At 46.0% G+C, this 23,442-nt stretch overlaps 1 protein-coding gene and 1 long non-coding RNA gene across 2 annotated transcripts; one reads left to right on the top strand and one right to left on the bottom strand.

Moving 5' to 3' along the window:
• The first annotated feature begins 355 nt into the window (after nucleotides 1-355).
• Nucleotides 356-2,001, top strand: LOC138772101 (uncharacterized). Its single transcript, XM_069952241.1, has 3 exons — nucleotides 356-429; nucleotides 660-806; nucleotides 948-2,001. The coding sequence occupies exons 2-3, from the start codon at nucleotides 697-699 to the stop codon at nucleotides 1,834-1,836; spliced, it is 999 nt and encodes a 332-aa protein (XP_069808342.1). The 5' UTR covers nucleotides 356-429; nucleotides 660-696; the 3' UTR covers nucleotides 1,837-2,001.
• Nucleotides 2,002-9,771: 7,770 nt separating this feature from the next.
• On the bottom strand, nucleotides 9,772-11,385 carry LOC138772091 (uncharacterized). The gene is made up of 3 exons (XR_011359709.1): nucleotides 11,300-11,385; nucleotides 11,031-11,169; nucleotides 9,772-9,909 (listed from the first exon to the last, which is right to left on the bottom strand). It is a non-coding gene; the product is annotated as an uncharacterized lncRNA (long non-coding RNA).
• Nucleotides 11,386-23,442: the final 12,057 nt, after the last annotated feature.

The raw sequence follows: 23,442 nt of genomic DNA, 5'->3' as shown, positions 1-23,442 counted from the left end.
CGTGGTGCTTTCGATCCTGTGGAAGATGCGTAATTATTACCAGCGTTTGTGTGTAAGTCTCTATATATTTTTTTTTTTTTTTTTTTTTTTTTTTTTTTTTTTTAAAGCTTTATGTAACTTATTTCAAACTAGCCTTACAAACTGTTTAGGCTTATAATCCGTAAAACATTGATTTAAATGTATTGTTTATGCAAGCTCCCTTAAGTACTGTTGACCAAAGGTCCTTAAATGCAACTGTGTAATAATTTTGTGACTAATTGAGATGTCTTAAAAATAATAAATGTAATTTTTTACAAATTCTTCTCAGAGGCAAAAAGACGCAGAGCAGCGCCGTCTGCAGGAGGTGGGACGGCGATATTGGGTCCACCCCATCAATGTTCGGAGGGAGACCCGGGGCCACATTGGTTGCCTGTATGATGATTTGCGACGGTATGTCGATTTGAATACATCAAAGTCGTCAAATCTTTGAATGTAATATTGCAAATGTAAAGGTTACTGTCCACAAATGTTTACCCCAAAGTCCATAATTTTATTATGTTTTTTGTTTATCCTTACAACGTTTGATGTTAATTTCAACATTTGTAAACCGTATGACATCTTCCTATGATGTGTGTTTGTGTGTAATATTAGTGATCAATATTTTTCTTAATTTGTTGCAGACATCCTGACAAGTTCCAGGACTTCGTGCGCCTGCCTATGGAGGCCTTTGATAATTTACTTTCCATTTTGACCCCACATCTCCAGAGACAGGACACCTACATGCGGAAATCCATCCCTCCTGTGGGACGTCTGCTCATAACGTTAAGGTGAAGATGCTTTATTTTAATGCGAACTATTTGTTCATGTAATTGTAGTGAAATCTAATATAGTGTTAAAATATGTAATAATTTAATATGTAGCTGAATGTGAAATAGAATCATAAAATACTATTTTTCATTTTTTCACAGATTCTTGGCGACAGGGGAGAGTTATGTATCGTTGCACCTCCAATTCAGGGTTGGTACGTCCACCATCTCTGGAATTGTGAGTTGCACGTGCGCCGTGATCTGGGAGCATTTGCAGCCCATCGTGATGCCCAGTCCGACCCGGGAGATTTGGTTGCAGTCAGCAGCAGGCTTTCAGTCTGTGGCCAATTTCCCCAACTGTATAGGGGCGGTTGATGGTAAGCACATACGTGTGAAGCAACCACCGCGATCAGGATCACAGTATTTCAATTATAAGAAATTTTTTTCTGTGGTCCTGATCGCGGTTGTTGATTCCACGTATCGTTTCCTTGCCATCGACGTCGGCTCCTATGGCAGTACTGGGGACTCCCGGGCGCTACTGAGATCAGAGTTTGGGCGGCGCATACTCTTAGATCACGTGACTCTACCTCCTCCCACTCCTCTTCCGGGTACCACGCATCCCGCTCCATTCGTCATGGTAGGGGATCAAGCCTTCCCTTTACTCAACAACCTGCTGCGCCCTTACCCACGGAGAGGGCTGGATGAACGGGGGAGACTATTTAACCGGAGGCTGAGCCGGGCACGTAACTTCGTGGAGTGCGCCTTCGGGATCATGACTAGTCAGTGGAGAGTGTTTACCACTGCCCTGCAGTTGAAATTGGCCACAGTTGACATGGTCATTAAAGCTGCCTGTGTTCTCCACAACTACCTTCGGGACTATGCTCCCACCCCGGAGGTGAACGTGGAGACACTGCCAGCTTTTAGTGCCCCTATCAACTATGGCCAAGGGAGACAACTCAACCGCGGGATAGTGGTCAGGAACCTCTTTGCTGACTACTTCATGACTCCTGAAGGCGCCGTGCCCGTGCCCCTTTCACAGCCTCCCTTATGAGCCACGGCCACAGGACTGATGTTTTCCCGCATGTATGTCACCTGTCTCTGGGATGTGTGTTTTTTTATTTTCTTTTGTTGTTTGAACCCGATGTATTGGTTGATATTTAATTTTCATTCTCTTTTTACTAAAACAAAAAATATATTTTCTTATTCGACTAAACAATGTGTCTGCCTTTTCAATGTATGTAAAACATGTTGTGTGTTCCCACATAGTAGTGTTCGAAAATACACATTACCTCACTCGATATACTACTGGCCAGTAATTATCGAGCATGGTCACATCATGCTAATGTTAATTGTATAGTCCTTTGAACCTAGTGTGCTGAAAGATTGATGTGATCAAAACATGTGCATTTCCTATGGAGTGACCAGCAGGGTGCGCACTATATGTCTAACTTTCTAGTGTGGGATATGTAACAGGATCTGATATCTTCTAGTGCCACAGTCCATCTCACTTCTTAACAATCACTATTAACACACCACATATATCCCTCCACACATCACCCAGGTGCGCCAGCTGGATGTGGTCTACTTAGGTTGCGGTTCAAAAATATTATTTTATCATCCATTTTTTTTCTGTAAAACACAGAAGAGTGTATTCAAAGATTAGAAATCTCGCTCTTTACTTGATCACCTGTTCCTTGTCTACAGTCATCTCCTGGATTTCTTATCCAAAATCCATCACATCAATCTGCCAGTGTAAACGCTACATTATGTAGTTTATTGTGTGTACGTTTATATATCCTCCACTTTGTACATAATGACCACATGCTGGATGTCCTGCAGGAGGAGATTTCTACTACCATCGGACATAGAGCTCTATGTGGAAATGATAGTGTCATGATAATAACATTAATGTCCCAAAATATGTTAGTGCTCATCACAAGCCTCTCCTGCTCTGGCCACTTCCTGCCTTGGCTACAGATGTCAGCATAGAGCAGGCTCAGACCTCAAAAAGAAGGAATCGCAGCATTCACTACATCTTCGCTAGTGGCTTCACAATACGTGTATTTCACTCAGTATAGCTAACAAAAACAGCAGTGGATTCTAAACACCCAAAGGATCTCGACACAATGTTGTAATGTTGTGGATGTGCGCCATTAAAACACTAAATAAGGACATTTCCAAATAACATCCATTCTTAGAAAAAAACTTAGCAATATTTCACTTTAAATGGCGCACAGCCACTCTATTTCTACATTGTGTGAACACAGCCTTTGTGTTTTTAAGCCACTACTGGTTTTGTTAACAATACTGACCAAAATATACTGACTCAAATACACGTATTGTGAACCTACTACGAACATGTAGTGAATGTTGCGATTCCTTGTTTGTCATGTATGACAGTGCTCTCTGCTGCCATCTGTGGCCAAGGCAGGAAGTGGCCACAGCAGGAGAGTGTTGGCCTGATAAATGAAATACTTAACTACATTATAATATTTCCTATCATGACACATTCATTTTAACACATACAGCAATGTCTCACATATGATTAGAAATATTCTCCTGAAGGACATCCAGCATGTGTTCATTTTCTACTAACGTAAAGCATACAACAAAATTTTATAAGACACAATAGCAACATTCAATACAGCTTTCTATGCAAACAAAGTCCACTAAGTATTTTGAAGCGTATTTCGTAGTTCCTTAGTGGCAGTCAATAATCATTTGTTTTTTTAACCCTTAAACACTAAAACATAAACAAGTAAAAAATAAGATTTCGGGAAACAACAAGATATGTCGCAATGGATTTATTACATGTCAAAAAATAAAACATTCACATGATAGTGTGTGTGGGTGGATGTGGGCGAGGGTGTGTGGAGACTACTTTGGACCATGTTGACAGAAGTTAGAATAGTGTGCAGAGGCAATAGTGTGGGCAATATGTGAAGGACACAGCCAGCCTGACTGTATTCTGGCACCACAAAAATAAAAGGGACATCCCAATCCCCCCAAGCTGTTATTGTCATCCCTAGCTAATGTGATGCCAGACCTTCTAAACAGTGTGTTATTGATGTGGTCCTGGTGCACACAAATGTTAGGAAATTATTAATGCTAGTAAGGCGCGGTTGGCACTAAGGCCCTACAGTGTAGCAGACAAGGGGTGGTGTTGGTGTAGCTGAGGAGAGGGAGTGCGGAACAAACACAAATGTTGTTGGACGGTCAAGGCACATGTCACTCTCTCTCGCCAGGCTCCACAGGACCCTCTTGACATCTTGGTGGTGGAGTCCTGGCCAACCCCTCTGCCAGATTAGGTTCTTCATTCTCTTCATCCGATGAGGCCTCTGCTGGTTGCTGAACTACTTGTGGTCTGAGGAGAAAACAACACTGGTCACTATCTAAGATGGCACTTTTGTTTAAGGACATATTTAGCCAGATAACTAAAATGGAGGCATCCAATGCAGGATTACACTCTGCCTGCTTTCACACTATTTTCTATGTACGAGGTGCCACACTAGAACTTTTTACAATATATTCACACACTGTTGACCCAAAATGTGGGTCTTCACAAGGCCACCCGAGTGGAACATTAGTTTACTCTATGGACACATTGCGTACATTGTTTAAACATTATGAAGACAGTCCACGCTATTGGCATAACTGCCATTTCATGTTCTGGATTAGATCCTGGAGGGATCAAAAGCTGTTCCCAAAGCGGTTAGGCCAGGCTGCATTTGTTAGTTATCTGGTGTCCAGCAGGGGGCGCCTCATCTTCCCGAAATCGAGATTACTCTAAAGTGTTCACTAAATATACTGCTCCCCCTGCTTGAGCCTCGATGTATACAATCTATATAAATCTAACACATGTCTATGTCTGCACACATAAGACACTGAGCTACTTCCATCATCATCTGCTACTACCATGGACACATGCAATTAACACACACACTTACCTGCGGCGTCTGGGGGAATTCAAAATGAAACCCAGCATTGGGGCAAAACGCAAAGCGGCCAGTTCTTCTTGGGCGGCCCCACGCCTGATCAGCTGCCGTCGCTGCCTGATGAATCGGTCCCTCACACTGGACCACCTGGTCTCCACATAGTTAGCTTCAAGCAAAAGCATCCACACATTAGGAATATATCAGCGTCAGGTGACCATAACACTCGAGTTAATGGTTTGCCACAGTGGCTAAACAACTTACCAATTATCCATTGCTGTAATCTAGTATGCTGGTCCCAATCTGGGTATACAATCCGGGCAACCTCCCTCCATGCGGCACTCCGTGTTAGCCGGCTTCTGTACCCAGGCGCAGGGCCGTCCCATAGCACTGGCCGAGCATGGACCTGAAAATCCAAAATAATTACAGTAACGTCTTAGAAATTATTAGTCAATAAGGTCATAGCTACTACACCCATGTCACATGCTACACGCCATGTTTGATTGTAAATAGTACGTCACTTATGTGGGTGGGGTCTCCAGCTTCACCTGCAGCCAACTCCCTCCCTCCATGATGTTTGCTGGCGCCACATATCATATACACAGTACACTACTACTCACATCATGTCCTCATAGTATTTGCCCTAAATATATGTGCTTACTACTAGGGAATGGAAGGCCACAATCCGGCGCGGGGGTCTGGGATCGGATAGCGACACGGGGGGACACGCCTCCTCTCTGTAGTCTCGCCACCTCAGCACTGGGCGTAGCGGGGGTGGGGGGGGGGTTAACTATTGCGTGTCGTGTGCTCGGCGAATTGCTATGTGACACCATGTAACGATGCTCAGCTTACCCATTTCTGTCCGGCATTGTCACGTCGTAAGCCGCTGCACTACAAGTGCCATAATGGTCGGCCACGCCTCTTTGAACGTGGCTGCTGCGGATTGTGTGTGCTTCCGACGTTACAACGCCTGACAAAGTACAAAGCAGAGCAGCGCTAAAAGCCAAAATACTCATTAGCCGAGCAGTGAACAGAATTAGCACAGCACACCAAACACTCCGGCTAAACAACAACCCCGCTACGCACACTGATGACGTGCATGTACTACAGAGAGGGGGCGTGTCCACGCTGTGTCGCTAGCCTATAGCATCATCAGCCTGCGCCGGATCTTGTGCGTGATTTGCGTACTATTTAAGCGACCTCCTTATGATGACACTATCAGCACATTATATGGTAGGATTTCTACTATGTATGTGCCGCCAACAACCATCATGGAGGGAGGAGGGAGGAGGGAGGAGGGAGGAGGGAGGAGGGAGGAGGGAGGAGGGAGGAGGGAGAGAGTTCGCTGCACGGCCATCTCGCTAAGAGCAATCCTAAGTCACGCCCTGTTTGCCCAACAACATGTGCTATTACAAGGACAATTCCTCGACCAGCCATTACTTACAAATCTCGCCTAAAATACGATGTGCGTTACATGGTCCGAAAGAGCTAACACATTCACAGATTTGGAGGAGACACACACATCTGAAAAGACTCATGCAGTCATTGCTGGATTTCAAGCGCCCCCTGATGGCAAACACATAGGAATTACACACAATCGTACTTACATAAACTACTCGGAGCGATGTATCGTGCCACTAAATGACTATAGACAATCGTACACATAAAATAAATATTATCTAGCATCTATTGATCATTACATAATCGATTTGTTTTCACTAAATTATTTACCACTTAAACAGGATGCAATTACAGATGTGACTTTTGGACATCACAAAAAGCGATATAAAAGACAAGACTTGTAAATTACATGTATGTAAATGTGACTCACACAACAAATGACAGTCATACATTAAGTCACGGCCACACAACTATCTTCTCCGAGTCCAAAGGACGATCGAAATCTTTCTATCGATGATCTTATCTATGTATAAAGCACTCCCAACAGCTCCAGAAAATACTTACTTCACTGATCAGCTGGCCGACGGCTATAACAGACCGATCAGGATACATCTCGGGCTCCATGAATCACTCCGGCTTTGTTGTCCAAATCACTTCTTCTTCCAGCGACGGTTTTCAAAGTGCAGATTCTTACAATGCAGACACATCCTAAATAACCTTGGCTTCTACCCATAGGAACTCAAAATGATACATTTGTTATCTCCATCCAGTCACGGACACGGCCTAGGTGAAGCCTGGACACAAACAGTTGTTACATTCATCCCTGTATTTTGAGTTATATTTAAAAATATACAAGGACAATTACAAAATAAGACCGTGAGAAATGTGTGGCAAACAATATTTCTCTCATGGCTAAGCTTCAAATAAATAATTCCTTTCTTCTATCATCCTATGTCAAGGCCAAATGGCAATCCTGCTCTCATCACACAGGTGCAACTAGCCACAGTGCAGGGTGGCACTCAGATACATGCACTAACAATGCTATATAACATTTGGCCACTTCTCCAAGAAATGGACCACAAACACAACATTCCTTTCCCTTCCGGCCCAAAAGGCACCTGCAAAGGTCCAGGACACATGTCCACTCTCTGACAAGGCCGAGAGCACACCTGTACCAACGATACCTCATACCCAGCCCTCAGGCCAGGCACTCACTGGTCGTCAGTTAACTGCAAACTAAGGTGTAATCTCCAGAAGGAGAAAACTGGTGCTCAGCCATGAAATGACCACAGAACAACACGTTTGTTATTCCTAGATTCATTCCTTACACCCCTTTGTTTGCACCATGTCGTACCTGCTTGCCGCTTGGGCCCCACGATTTCTGTGATCCATTCTATATTGGAGCTACCGAACCGGTGGATCAGCCCAGCCACTATCTCCATATGTGAGCGAACACACTCATTTACATATGCAAATAACCAGCCCTTGGCGGAAAAGGCCACTGTTGACTAGAAATCAACGTTAGTTTTCACTTTGGTTACTGACAGGGTTACGAAATTTTGAATTACCATATGAAATAGAGGCTTTGTATTCAGACTGATAAAGTGTTGCCATCTGTATACATGGCTAAAATAGGCATGTCGCATTAATGCAAATCATTACGCGAAACAAAGTGCACAACCAGCTAAGCTTTTTCTGGGAGAGGTGAAAAAATGAGAGATTATATAAATACACAAGGAATTTTATTCAAAAACATTCTCAGACTTGCCAAGCAATATGATGTCACAATAGTAAAGTCAAAGTTAGATTAGGACAGAGGGGGAAGGGCGCATGAAGCTGCAGCTTACTGCAGACAGATCATTGCATTCTGCTGCAGGCTCCCAAAGGCCGATCTCGTGGGCCAGTCTAGGAGCAGACTATCAGATATTCATCCAGCACACACTGAGTCAATGATTAGCGTAGTGACACAACATGTTAATAAAAGCCTGAGACTTGTGGGAAATGTTACATATATATCGTCAACACATCCATTAACTGCACTATGTGCAAAGGCCAAACCAATACAAACATAATAATGGTTAATTTTTAGCTTTTTCAACTGAAAACATGTGAATAGATCCTTGATGTATCCTTGGCAAGGCTTTAGGCCTCTCCATGTGTGAAAATGTGGATTTTATTCTAGGATACAGTACATTGTGTAAGCGCGCGGTACTTTAGTAACCTTGAGCCAAATCAGTACATTACACCTCCCAATCGAGAGAGAACAACGCAGATGTGTGTGGAAGAATGTCAACTATTCGACTTACACACACACACAATGTAGCATTGTTTTCTCCAGGCCAAATGTAGTTTGGATTTTATTGTTGATCATTAAAATACTTATAATGTTGAATTAAATATTATATCTAAAATAATTTTACACCAAACTCTGCATGTTCTGTATGAAATATCACATTAAACCCATTATTGTGTATAAAGGTTAACAAAAAGGATACATTTCACAAATCAACCTTCTGTGCAAGATGCTGAGTCAAACATAGGCAACAAAAGTCAGTAATGGATGTAAAAACCGGACACATCAGACACTTGCATTTAGGAACTCATCTATTTGTATGACAGTCCTTTTTTTTCCTTATTGACGTTTAAATGTAGTGACATATTGGTTCTGCTAACAAGGGCCCCTACACACAAGAACCATTCGCCCTGGAGATAGCTAAAGGAAAGACATTATGATTTTACTTTTTTCTATAGATTCTTTTAAATGAGGATCTTAGCAAACTGTTTTTTCAAACAGAGTGTACCATGTCACCCCGGTAAGGTGTCCTCAGGGACATGGACCCTACTCTACCCTAACACAAAATGACCTCTCTGGGCCTGAAAAAGGAGACCACTTGCCATAAACCAAAAAAAAAAAAAAAAAAAAAAAAAAAAAAAAAAAAAAAAAGAAAAATTAAACCAAAAAAATATAATAATATTATGATGTATTGCCTCATACATCACATAGTAGAAATCATAAACGTCGTGGGTAACGAGATGTCCGAGAGCGCCGTCCACGCCGTGGCTGGCGCCTAGGAACGGCCCTAGTACCCTCAGATGGAGGGGGCATGGCACCAGGTGGCTCTGGGGACAATGCTGGGGGGACAAGGGGGGAGAGAGGTGGGGGCACAGGTGGGGGCGCAGTGGTCTCGGGGAAAAGAAAGCCCTCCGGCGGGATATGTGGCCTCCGTGAGTGTAACCCATACACAGATTGTAGGAGGACGCCCACATAGCAAGGGTCGGGGAAAGTATCGGGGTCAATCTGCTCGTGACACGACAGCAGCACTTCTGTAACCATCCGCGCACTACGTGCCAGATTAGTAGGGAGATTCCGTAAACGGACTCCCAGATAGTAGCAGAAGAAATCATTCTGATCATCTCCTCCATCAAACCGCCTGACAAAGTTGACGACAGATTGATCCAACTCACTCAGTGCTGAATGAGCTTCTTCTTGCTCCCGACGCCTCCTGGTGGTGGTAGTAGTGGGCCTCGTGAGTGGCTGACGTGGCCGAGCTGCCAGGGGCACACCACTAGGACCTGCACCAGATGTTGATGGTGCTGCAGCCTCCTCCTCTTCGTGCATGGAAGTCGAGCCAGAAGGTCCTGGCATCGGCTCCGTGCCCTCAGAAAGAGTAGGACTGCCAGGCTCCTGTGATGGCGGTGGCGTGGCACTATCCCCCTCCTGCTGTGATGCTGCAACATCAGAACCAGCAGCATCCTGTCCTCCCGGTGGGTCTGCGAAATTGCCACTGGTTCTGTGGAGAGACAGAAAGGTTAGCTAATATGGACACATTCATAAAGGTACTTCATATATCGAATGTTTAAGTTTTGATAACATACAGTATGTCGAAATGTGTGTTTTGGTAACACGAAGACATTATGTAGTACTATGCGCATCCTATGTTAGGACATACAACTATTTATATTAACTCATTCACATTAGTGTTTTCTAATAAACTTAAACAAAAAAACATTAGCCAAAAATGTTCCCCGTTCTGAGTGTGGAAACAATGCTCTCATCTTCAGGGCATGTTGTGGGCATGGAACCATTCTGGTGACAACACAACAACAAGTGTTTTTTAATGTGGCCCAGCAGGGAGAGGAGCCTGAGTTAGTCATGTGACCAGATACACAAGCGGCCAGTAAGAGGCCTGTGTACCTGTCATAGATCCCCGCAGGCCACACTGAGACAGTGACAGAGCAGCAGGCCGCCCAGCATTGAGTATAAAGGAAGTGAATAGTGTGGGCCGGAGAACAGCTCTCGGACTGCTTAGTACTGTAGGACACTAAATATAAAACATTATCCGCTGCATAGAAACAGCCATTTCATTCACCATGCTTACTGGCTCTGCCACCTACAGCACACGCTAAACAACTGAGGGAGTGACCGTGATCTGCAAAAATCACGAGATGTTGTTCTAGCGCCATGACAGAAACTAACATATTTTAGAGAAATGACAGGATGTTGAAGCACGAGTCAGAGTGGTGTGTAAGCATTTGTTTGAGTGTGAGCAAAGGGGACTATTGTGATTGGTCAGGATACATTAACCCTCTCTGGACAGTCACATACACCAGCATGAAGGCTAACAAACATGACACAACTAGGGCCTTATAAAGAATGGCAATAGTGTATGTAGTCAAATTATCGGGATACATTAAAGATAATTGTCTGCACATTCCTATAAAACATATACATAAAGAGGCAGATTGGTGAAATCGGATGAGATTATCTGCTAGTGAGTATGGACCAGGTTCTGCTGAACAACCAAAGGCAGAATTAAAATTCCTTACTCCCATATAACATTTTATCTCATGTATTACATATTGTACACTATATGATACTATATACATTATGGAATAAGAAAAATATACTTACTGCCGTTGACTGCGGCTCGGGATAAAATCCAACAAAGGCGCATAGCGCATGGAGATCGGCTCCCCACCCCTCTCCTCCGTGCGTATCGCCCGTTGGTACTGGTCCCTGACACTAGACCAGCGTGTCTCCACTGCTCGGACTGACAAAAGCAAAGATTTATTAGAAATAGATAGATTTTAATCATTGATAGATATTTCGAGGTCTTGGTAGAAATATCGGACATTGTTCTCACAATTTTATGTCATACATTATTTGACAACACGACATACCCATCCGCAGCTGCTCGCTGTCCGTCACATCGCCCCACTGTGGGACTACCACAGCCGCTATCGTCTCCCACGTCTCGCGACGCAGGACGCGGTCGTGGTAGCCACGCACAGTCAAGTCCCACAAATGGGGACGGGACCGCACCTGAAAAATTATATAGAAAGACAGAAATCACTAGACATCTCCATCTGACTTCACCTCTCTGTGTGTCTACATCGATTAGAATAAGAACATGTTTTCCATTATGACATTACATAGAGTGGTGTTGGGATTCCAACAGACCACCTGTGTAATCTAAGGAACACAGCCTAATAACCACTGAGCCAAGACTCACTAAACCAAGGAATGCCAGAACTCTTTGAACACACTTCTGAAAACATACCAAGATTGGTGTCTAATGATTGAATTTAGGAAAGGCTTTGTATCTTAACTAGCACTAATTAGTAGGCCACAAGACCAGATCAATGCCAGCTTTGCATTCACACCTGATGAAAGAGAAAATCAACATTGTTTCGAAAATACATGAACACATGTGCAAACGAGTGAAGCTAACTATTTCACTGCTGCGGTGTTTGTTCTGGTGTGTGTGTGGTGTTTTGTTATCTTAGTGTGTGGATAAAACATGTCACAACGACTATGGTTAGAGATCTCGACATTTTGTAATAACTATGGTCAACATTTATGTATTAAACAGTCGCTGATATAGAGTGACAAATATATTTTAATAATTAAATACATGTAAGGTTAGGTATAGCATTAGGTCGAACATTCGAGGAGGAGCACACAATAACATGAAACTACGTGCAAAAACGAGCTACATGAAAAACGCATCAAAAACGCAACCTTGCTCGACTCGATTTCCAAAAGATTCCACAAACATTACTTGACTATACTGTGTACGGTGTAGTGCGCACGCTTACTCAGATTCACATGCACTATATCACACAAAAAACGCATCAAAAACGCAACCTTGCTCGACTCGATTTCCAAAAGATTCCACAAACATTACTTGACTATACTGTGTACGGTGTAGTGCGCACGCTTACTCAGATTCACATGCACTATATCACACAAAAAACGCATCCAAAACGCACTATACTGATTTGTGCAGAAAAATTGTCTACATTTGTACACATGTCACTGTTATTAAATACAATTGATACATGTAAGAAATCAAACAACCCTACACTCAATAGGGATACTAAATTCGACATATGTAAGTAGTGGTTTTATATGGGAACTGCACTCGAAATTAATACTATAGCAGATAAGGAAACACATGACGATACTTTGTGGTTTTTTGCAGGCCACATTCCCACGCCCGTGTCGCATGACTAAAACGATTATATTTAAGACCACTAACAGTGTTGACATTCATATGTGTGTTACATGTGGCTTAGGTGCGTGTTTGTTGGCCGAGACGACCATGTGCATTTCTAAGTCCAAGTAAAACATTTTAACACATCACATAAATATATTAACAGAGATATGTATTTGGGTTCGCATACATTACATATTATTAGACATATATTTACATAGATATATAGATAGAGAGAGGGATAAATAGATACACAGAAAGAGACTACACATCCTATTTTCCAAGTAAAACCATTCTAGAAAGATGAGTGTAATTCTTCGATCAAACTTACCTCTGCGATCAGGCGTGGAACATCAATGTCCCGCTGCCAGGAACCACGTCGCCCACGACCAGCACCACCATGCTCCGCTCGCCGTGCCATCGCTCCAGATCGGGACACCTAAAAGGATGGTCACCTATTGAAGCCCATTCACTTGGGCCTTTTAAACTGAAGGGGCGTTACGCATTGATGAATTATTCTAATGAGAATCCAGATTGATCCGGCAGTAATCAGAGGTTCCGCCAGGCCCGAATGTTACTTCCTACGGTCGACTTGGACCATTTCGGCCCGGAAATAATGGTCTTGCTCATTTTTTACGGACCCGGATACAATCAGGCCAGAAACTCATACGGAGTGTGCACTGTGCAGCCGCATATCCTATACTTCCCAGCATACACACCAAACATCAAATATACGGCCGCACTATTACATCCGTACATACGGACGCACTATTACTACGTGTGAATCGAGCCTAAGGCTGTAATCTATATGATACTTGTGTCAGGGTGGCTTCCTGACCTCCAAAAAAAAAAAAAAAAAACGCTAGAAGAGTTGCCAAAGATTTTCTTGCCGTTTTTAACTTTAGGTATGACTGGCATTTTTGTGACGAACAGACGGATTCCATGAAACTGTATAGGAGTGACAGGTACAGCGATGGGGGCGAAACTACCCCCCCCCCTGCTTTCGCCAACCTATGTATAGTAAAGATGAATCCTGGCACTCACCACTTATGATGAACTTGGACTTTTGGACTTTTGTTTCAGGATCACATATCACAATGTTCACAGGTTCCTTTTTGGCATTTGTCTGTCTCTCTTCGTCATCATACATGTCAAAAGTTATTGATCATTGCAGGTCCCACTGCTGGGACTCGCTGTCACCAGAAGATATAGCTCCACTCCCCAACCAGTTAGTAATTCTGACAATGGAATCTCATAGTGTGGTGTCCTACCACGGGTGTTTCTGATCTATACACCTTTCGTAAAAGTCTGTACTTATTGTACTTGTGTGGTGATGAAAGTAGTACTAAAGTTTCGCCACTAGATGTCACTGTGTTAGTTATGTGTATTTGGAAGCCGCACAGCTGAAAGATGTAAAGGTCTATTGTTTCTTTGTGTGTTACACGAATCTTCAGACCAGTAGGAATCTGTTCTTCTCTCCTATCAGCTCTCTCTTTACTTCTTCTATTGCACTCTTCGCCCACTCACAGCGCACGTTAGTTACGCTAGGGAAGGAAGTCACGTGAGAAACAGGAAGAGTAGTTCAGTCTTAGCTAGAACCCTGCATAAGAAGGAAGCAAGACACCACAGAAGTGGCGTCACGAACAGGATTCAAGTCTTGTTGTGTACCTTTGCTACTGTAAGGAACTGTGCACGGTGTGTACTTTACTATGTAAAGATTGCACAGAACTGTGTACTTTATACTTACTGTCACTGTAGTTCCCCAAGGACTAAACATAACATCACCTATTACCCTGAAGATAAGTGCCCCAGAGCAGGCCATCCTAGCAGTGCTCATAAAAGTTGGGGAGCCGTCTTTTTTATCCCGGGACCAGGGGCGGACCTACCGCCGTAGCAGCCGTAGCGGCCGCTACGGGGCCCCTGGCACCAGGGGGCCCGTGGCCTGGGCCCCCCAGAGCTGACTGTCTGAAGCACCCGGGGGCCGAGCGGGCCTCCCGGGTGTTAAGTGTCGTGATTGACAGCGCGAGAAACCATAGGCTTCCCGCGCTGTCAATCACTCTTGTGACCGCAAGCAGCGTTTTGCTTGCGATCACAAGAGTTTCCGCCCGGCCCCCGCCCGATGTGCAGCTCCCTGCCGAAGTCCCGGGCAGCGCCATCATTGAGCGCCGCGGCGGCTGGGACTTCCGGTTTGTGTTCCCTGTACAGGAAGTCCCAGCCACCGGGGCGCAGCCTGAGCTCAGTGATGGCGCTGCCTGGGACTTCAGCAGGGAGCGGCTTATTGGTCGGAGGAAGAGAGAAGAGGAGACCGGCGACCGACGGGGGAGCGTGTGGTTAGGTGAGTTGTATTTTGTTTATTTTTATCAGAGGGGAACACTGGGGGCTATATGGGGGCTGAGGATGCACAATACTGGGGGCTATGTGGGGGCTGAGGATGCACAATACTGGGGGCTATGTGGGGAAGGGGATGCACAATACTGGGGGCTATGTGGGGAAGGGGATGCACAATACTGGGGGCTATATGGGGGCTGAGGATGCACAATACTGGGGGCTATGTGGGGGCTGGGGATGCACAATACTGGGGGCTATATGGGGGCTGAGGATGCACAATACTGGGGGCTATGTGGGGAAGGAGATGCACAATACTGGGGGCTATGTGGGGAAGGAGATGCACAATACTGGGGGCTATGTGGGGAAGGAGATGCACAATACTGGGGGCTATGTGGGGAAGGGGATGCACAATACTGGGGGCTATGTGGGGAAGGGGATGCACAATACTGGGGGCTATGTGGGGAAGGAGATGCACAATACTGGGGGCTATGTGGGGAAGGAGATGCACAATACTGGGGGCTATGTGGGGGCTGGGGATGCACAATACTGGGGGCTATGTGGGGGCTGGGGATGCACAATACTGGGGGCTATGTGGGGAAGGAGATGCACAATACTGGGGGCTATGTGGGGATGGGGATGCACAATACTGGGGGCTATGTGGGGAAGGAGATGCACAATACTGGGGGCTATGTGGGGAAGGGGATGCACAATACTGGGGGCTATGTGGGGAAGGGGATGCACAATACTGGGGGCTATGTGGGGACTAGGGGTGCACAATACTGGGGGCTATGTGGGGGCTGAGGATGCACAATACTGGGGGCTATATGGGGGCTGGGGATGCACAATACTGGGGGCTATGTGGGGACTAGGGGTGCACAATACTGGGGGCTATGTGGGTAAGGAGATGCACAATACTGGGGGCTATGTGGGGAAGGAGATGCACAGTACTGGGGGCTATGTGGGGAAGGGGATGCACAATACTGGGGGCTATGTGGGGGCTGGGGATGCACAACACTGGGGGCTATATGGGGAAGGGGATGCACAATACTGGGGGCTATGTGGGGGCTGGGGATGCACAATACTGGGGGCTATGTGGGGATGGGGATGCACAATACTGGGGGCTATGTGGGGAAGGAGATGCACAATACTGGGGGCTATGTGGGGAAGGGGATGCACAATACTGGGGGCTATGTGGGGAAGGGGATGCACAATACTGGGGGCTATGTGGGGGCTGGGGATGCACAATACTGGGGGCTATGTGGGGACTAGGGGTGCACAATACCGGGGACTATGTGGGGGCTGGGGATGCACAACACTGGGGGCTATGTGGGGGCTGGGGATGCACAACACTGGGGGCTATATGGGGAAGGGGATGGACAATACTCGGGGCTATGTGGAGGCTGGGGATGCACAATACTGGGGGCTATGTGGGGATGGGGATGCACAATACTGGGGGCTATGTGGGGAAGGAGATGCACAATACTGGGGGCTATGTGGGGAAGGGGATGCACAATACTGGGGGCTATGTGGGGGCTGAGGATGCACAGTACTGGGGGCTATATGGGGGCTGGGGATGCACAATACTGGGGGCTATGTGGGGACTAGGGGTGCACAATACTGGGGGCTATGTGGGGAAGGAGATGCACAATACTGGGGGCTATGTGGGTAAGGAGATGCACAATACTGGGGGCTATGTGGGGAAGGAGATGCACAGTACTGGGGGCTATGTGGGGAAGGGGATGCACAATACTGGGGGCTATGTGGGGGCTGGGGATGCACAACACTGGGGGCTATATGGGGAAGGGGATGCACAATACTGGGGGCTATGTGGGGGCTGGGGATGCACAACACTGGGGGCTATATGGGGAAGGGGATGCACAATACTGGGGGCTATGTGGGGGCTGGGGATGCACAATACTGGGGGCTATGTGGGGATGGGGATGCACAATACTGGGGGCTATGTGGGGAAGGAGATGCACAATACTGGGGGCTATGTGGGGAAGGGGATGCACAATACTGGGGGCTATGTGGGGAAGGGGATGGACAATACTCGGGGCTATGTGGGGGCTGGGGATGCACAATACTGGGGGCTATGTGGGGAAGGGGATGCACAATACTGGGGGCTATGTGGGGACTAGGGGTGCACAATACCGGGGACTATGTGGGGGCTGGGGATGCACAACACTGGGGGCTATATGGGGAAGGGGATGCACAATACTGGGGGCTATGTGGGGGCTGGGGATGCACAACACTGGGGGCTATGTGGGGAAGGGGATGCACAATACTGGGGGCTATGTGGGGACTAGGGGTGCACAATACCGGGGACTATGTGGGGGCTGGGGATGCACAACACTGGGGGCTATATGGGGAAGGGGATGCACAATACTGGGGGCTATGTGGGGGCTGGGGATGCACAACACTGGGGGCTATATGGGGAAGGGGATGGACAATACTCGGGGCTATGTGGGGGCTGGGGATGCACAATACTGGGGGCTATGTGGGGATGGGGATGCACAATACTGGGGGCTATGTGGGGATGGGGATGCACAATACTGGGGGCTATGTGGGGGCTGGGGATGCACAATACTGGGGGCTATGTGGGGGCTGGGGATGCACAATACTGGGGGCTATGTGGGGGCTGGGGATGCACAATACTGGGGGCTATGTGGGGGCTGGGGATGCACAATACTGGGGGCTATGTGGGGGCTGGGGATGCACAATACTGGGGGCTATGTGGGGGCTGGGGATGCAGAATACTGGGGGCTATGTGGGGGCTGGGGATGCACAATACTGGGGGCTGGGGATGCACAATACTGGGGGCTATGTGGGGGCTGGGGATGCACAATACTGGGGGCTATATGGGGGCTGGGGATGGACAATACTGGGGGCTATGTGGGGAAGGGGATGCACAATACTGGGGGCTATGTGGGGGCTGGGGATGCACAATACTGGGGGCTATGTGGGGGCTGGGGATGCACAATACTGGGGGCTATGTGGGGGCTGGGGATGCATAATACTGGGGGCTATGTGGGGAAGGGGATGCACAATACTGGGGGCTATGTGGGGGCTGGGGATGCATAATACTGGGGGCTATGTGGGATGGGGATGGACAACACTGGGAGCTATACGGGGAGGGGGGGCTGGACATCATAAGGGGGCTTTATGGGGGCTGGACAACATAAGGGGGCTATATGGGGGAGTGGACAACATACAGGGTCATCTCTAAGAGGACTACACAGAAGTAATCTCGGCTCTCCATCTGTTGCAAAACTACAGCTTTAGCTATCCAGGCATGATGGGAGTTGTAGTTTTGCAACAGCTGGAGAGTCGAGGTTCCCTACCCCTGATATAGGTGATGCACATGGGGCCATCTATACGGAGCACTGAACAAGGGGCAATCTATAAGCTGTCTACACAGAGGGGGGCATATACTATAAGGGATATATATATATATATATATATATATATATATATATGTTCCTATACAAGGAGTCAGGGCTACTCACTGAAAGAGGGTACAAAGGGGCCATTACAGATGTGCAGTTTGTATACAGATGAGGATGGTGTCAGTGTGAGGAGCCTAATATGTCTGTCTGGCAGATTCTGTGGATTCGTGGCTCCGAGAAGTTCTCATAACGGCCCAGGACAGATGGAGAAGATGATGAAAAGGGAAGAACTCCGATCAGAGAAGACGTCCCCTGTGAGTCACCTGATGTAACTGCACTGTAATTTATATGGAGTACAGAACCTGTGTAGATCTGGGTGTGTTGATGGCGTAGTGGTCGGTCAGGGGTGGGGGTGGATTTGGGGTAGGGGGGGCCCCAATCAAAGGTTTGCTATGGGGCCCAGCCATTTCTAGTTACGCCCCTGCCCGGGACTGTATCCTTTACTTGACAACTATGCCACAACTTTCAAACAGCCCGCCAGGCAAGTTGTTGTGGCTACAACCACTAGATCCAAAGCTCCATCACCAACCAGACAAGATGTCAGGCGGAAACCCGTTGCTGCCCCTCCTGCTGCAGCTGTGACAGACGTCTGCACAGTGTTCCAAGTACAGCCTCAGGTCACTTATAACGTTGCTGAGACCACAACTCCAGCACCTGTTACTACTACTGCTACAGCCACTACCATGAGTGAGGAGTGCGTCTGCTGTAAGAGGATCGGACCGAGAAGATTGCTTTCAACTCAGCCTAGGAAGAAGTCTACAAAACTGGCCCCTCGACACTCTCAAACCTTCTAAAGATGATGACTCCTAATGAAATTAGTACAATCCCATTGATTTCAATGGGACCACGTCCGTAGTGTATACACACTGTAGTTCAACGTGGCCGCCGAAAGTAGTTGACATGTCTATTTTCTACGGCTGCAGTTCAGTGAACAGTGGCCGCAGAAAATAGGTTTTGCTTACAGTGTAAAGTACAAATAAACCCAAGAGCTACCTATTAACGGCAGCCCAAATTACCCTAATTTTCCCTTATTAACTAAGTTTAAAAAAATTTAAACTTAATAGAAACCACACTTTTAAAAACACACCGACACTCCCATCTACTGATAGTCGAAAGAATCACTAGCTGTAGGTTCATTCTTCGGGCGGATGGCGGAATCTGCCAAACCATAGAATGAAGCCTATAGAACCAGCGGAGATGGACGCAACCGTGAGCAGGGGGAGCTGTGGAATCCGTGGTGGGTGATCCGCCGGGATTCCATAGTTCTCGACATGTCCTAATAGTTGATTCTATAATAATATGTATAGTAATATGAATGGTAGTAATGGCTCAGCTGCAGTCAGTATATATGGATGGACAGGTCAGCGCCGTTAAAATATACAGCTTGCCCCCCTCAACATGTCAAGAGGCAGCGGGCAGACTGATTAGAACGCCATATTGAGAGCTTTATAACCTTTGTTTGACAGCTTATCCTCTGCTGCCAGTCAGAGAAGACTATACACCGCTAGGCCAATCACCACAAGCTCTAGGAGCATCAAGGGGAGAATCTACCAATGGTCAAGAAGAACACATTGACCAATAAACAGACACAGAGTATCGGAGCTCTGGACTGGTCAAGGGTAGTCACATGGGGCAAATCATCAGAGAAACGTGTTCTGTGACGTTTACTTGGGCCTCCCCACTTCACCGGCGTCATTGGGATTCCCCAGGGATATGTGCAATGCCGCCAAGGGGGTTCCGATAGTGTAGATGCGCTAGAAGTGAGTGTCCCAAACCAAACCGCCAATTTAAATCAGGTTTAAATCAAAGTCAAGGTAAATTAAATAAATGCTACAAAATTAAACCCCTCATTTAACCCAATGGGGCTCAGAATCTTCAAACGATGGATCCACTTGGCTTCCTCTTGCAGGAGCCTACGATCCAAATTTCCTCTGTGGAGACCCAATTTTAATTGTAAACAAACCCAGAATGTCAGACCAACGGGGGAGCCACCATGATGTTCTTTCACTTGTCAGGTGGTGGAACTCTCTTTCTCTATATTACTTAGATGCTTACATATCCTTCTCCGCAGAGGTTGGATCAATTAGCCTACGTAAAACTTGGAGCTCTTAAAGAAAGAATATAGATGACGCTTAGAGTTATTTGTAATGGTTTTCTTCTTGGGCATGTACTTGCAAAAAGGGGTAAGAGCCCACAAGTCTTGATGTCAGCCACGTAGATGTTAAACTTTCTTAAAAATTACTTTTAACGAGATCCTCATGTAAATTTATACTCCTCCTATAGGTAATTTTTGGGTTAGGAGTGACCACTTTCTTCAGATAAGAGTCGGCTAGTGATATAGGCCAATATCTTGCAAGAATTTTCTTAACCTGAAAATTGTGTTGATCCTAAGTTCCAATGCAACGTATGAACTTGCCTCGACTCGATGGTCTCAATAATTCTTCCCGGGGAGTCACGCTGGCCCTGGCAGATGCCCTTCTTAGTCTGGGTTCACACTGCGTTTTTGCGTTCAACGTATCCCTTTTCAATTGGTTAGTTTTAACGGACAGAAAAAATGTACTCAACACTACTTTTGTGTCCGTTAAAAAAACACATCCGTTTTGATACTTTTTTTTAGTAATGGAAGTAAATGGAAAGACGGATCGAAACAGATGACACAAAATTGCATCCATTTTCCCCATAAAACGTATATGTTAAACGGATTGCAAAAACGCAGTGTGAACCCAGCCTTAGGGTAACCCCTGGCCACAAATCTATTGTGCAGTATGTGGGATTCCTGTAGGAATGCTTCATATGAAGAACAATTCCTCCTCGCCCTCAAATACTGCTCAACCGGTATCCCCTTTTTAAGGAGGGTTGGGTGATGACTTTGCCACTCTAGGAAGCTGTTGGTCGACGTGCGTTTGTGAAAAACTTTAGTATGGGCGCTGCCATCAGGCCCCAGGGAAATGGTAAAATCCAAGAAATGTAACTGTCAATGGTGAATCTCAGAAGTAAACATCATACCGATGCTATTGCTGTTTGAAAATTTGAACAAATTCCTGAAATTGTGTAATTTTTTTATATTATTTACGCTCCAATTTCCAGTCCATTTTTCTTTTTTACAGTGTAAAGTACGGTTTCCGGCCTTACTTTACACTGTGGTCAATGGTTTAATTGGATTGCGGGCACACTTCAATGTGATTGCATTACAGTTAAAATTAAATGATGTTCATCCACCTGATACTGCAGTATCGGCCAGGTGAACATGTAAGACAGCAGCCATTGTTTGACATAGTGTGAACAAAGCCTAAAGCCTCTATTACATAGGACGATTCAGAGGAGCAAAGAAGCCCGACCTGTCATGTAAGCGCTCGCTTGCTCCTCGCTTACTGCCAACACGCGTCGGCAGTGAGTGGGTAAGAGCGGGGAGGCCACAGGGAGCTGCCATCCTCATCTTTGCCATTTCAACATATTAAAAAACAACAATCAGCCGACATTGTGCATGTTGTCTTCTATTACACTACGCGATTATTGGCCACAACGGCCAATATCGGCTTAATACGGCCGATAACCACTTTGTGTAATAGGGCCTTAAGCCATGTTTTCAGTATATGTAATTGTGGCTGGTAGGCTTATATCAATAAGGTATCGTGGGCATATGATTATTTAGAGGTATTGCTGTACAAATATTTGAGAATTGAAGGGTTAAAGGGGTTATCCAGCATTAGAAAAACAAGGGCTCTTTCCTCCAGAGACAGCACCGCTCTTGTCTCCAGTTTGGGTGCAGGTTTTTTGGAGGGGGACATGTTAAAGGGGTTATCCAGTGCTACAAAAACATGGACACTTTCTTTCAGAGACAACGCGACTCTTGTCTCCAGTCCAGGTGCGGTTTACAATTAACCTCCATTCACTTCAATGGAACTCAGCAGCAAAACCCCGCCCAAGCTGGAGACAAGAGTGGGGCTGTCTCTGGAAGAAAGTGGCCATGTTTTTGTAGCGTTGGATAACCCCTTTTAAGCACAAAAATCACACTCAGGCCCAAATTTATCAAAGGATGTAAAATATAGACTGGTGTAAACTGCTCACAGCAACCAATCACGGCTCAGCTTTCATTTTACCAGAGCTAAAAGCTTTGCTGTGATTGGTTATTGTGGGAAGTTTACACCAGTCCATATTTTACATCCTTTGAGAAATCTGGGCCTAAGTGTATTCTCCAACTCAACATTGTTCCTGAAAGCTGACGGACTGAATATATAGAAGAACCTACAATCACATATAGATCAGATATAACTGTGATATATTAACCCATCATTCTCCTACGCAGAACCAGTATGTTATTGTTAACCCCTTCCCTTTTCATGACCAGTGGATGTTAGCATCAAACCACCATGGTATGTGAACCCCAGGTTAGGTCTCTATGGGGGTACTCACACTGTGCTCATGCTATCATTGAGGTCACCCTACCAGTACAGGCCTCCAACCTACAATGCCTCAGGGATTGAGGAGAGTTGCCATGTTGCTCTCCTGACTTCTTTCCAATGCTGGACCTCCATGCTTCATCTTTTTAAGGAGGACAGGGAAGCAGGAGAAGCTGCACAGTGGCAGGAACCATTCAGTCTGTATAGCAGTGCCCTCTGTTTAGCTCCATCCTGGGCAATGTGTATCAGGGCAGTATATGAGCAAGTTTGGGACAGTATTATGTATTGTACTAAGTGAGTGAACACAAGCTGTGGACTGTGGTTCTACCTCATGGTGGAGTTATCTATGGTTTTTACTCTTCCGTATGTGTTAGGGCCCATGCACACAGAGCAAAAGAGGCGGATATGTCAGCTGCAGTTTAGTCTTGAACAGATCACACATTGTCTACTTGTGTTCGGTCTTATGGTCTTGGGCCTGACGTGGTTTTACCCTGGTATATGTTTTAGTAGAGGGATATAAAAGAAGACTCTATTGTTATTTATGAACAAACCTCCTGAGATTTCTTTGGCAAGGTTTCAAATTCAAACAAATTCAACAACTGACTTGGATTCGGCCCAACACTCTCTGGTCCACAGAGTGATGAGATAATGCA

The sequence above is a fragment of the Dendropsophus ebraccatus genome, chromosome 1 (assembly GCF_027789765.1).
Source record: "Dendropsophus ebraccatus isolate aDenEbr1 chromosome 1, aDenEbr1.pat, whole genome shotgun sequence".
Lineage (NCBI taxonomy): Eukaryota > Metazoa > Chordata > Amphibia > Anura > Hylidae > Dendropsophus > Dendropsophus ebraccatus.
The sequence above is the reverse complement of the archived record's forward strand: the minus strand, read 5'-3'. Positions and strand labels throughout refer to the sequence as shown.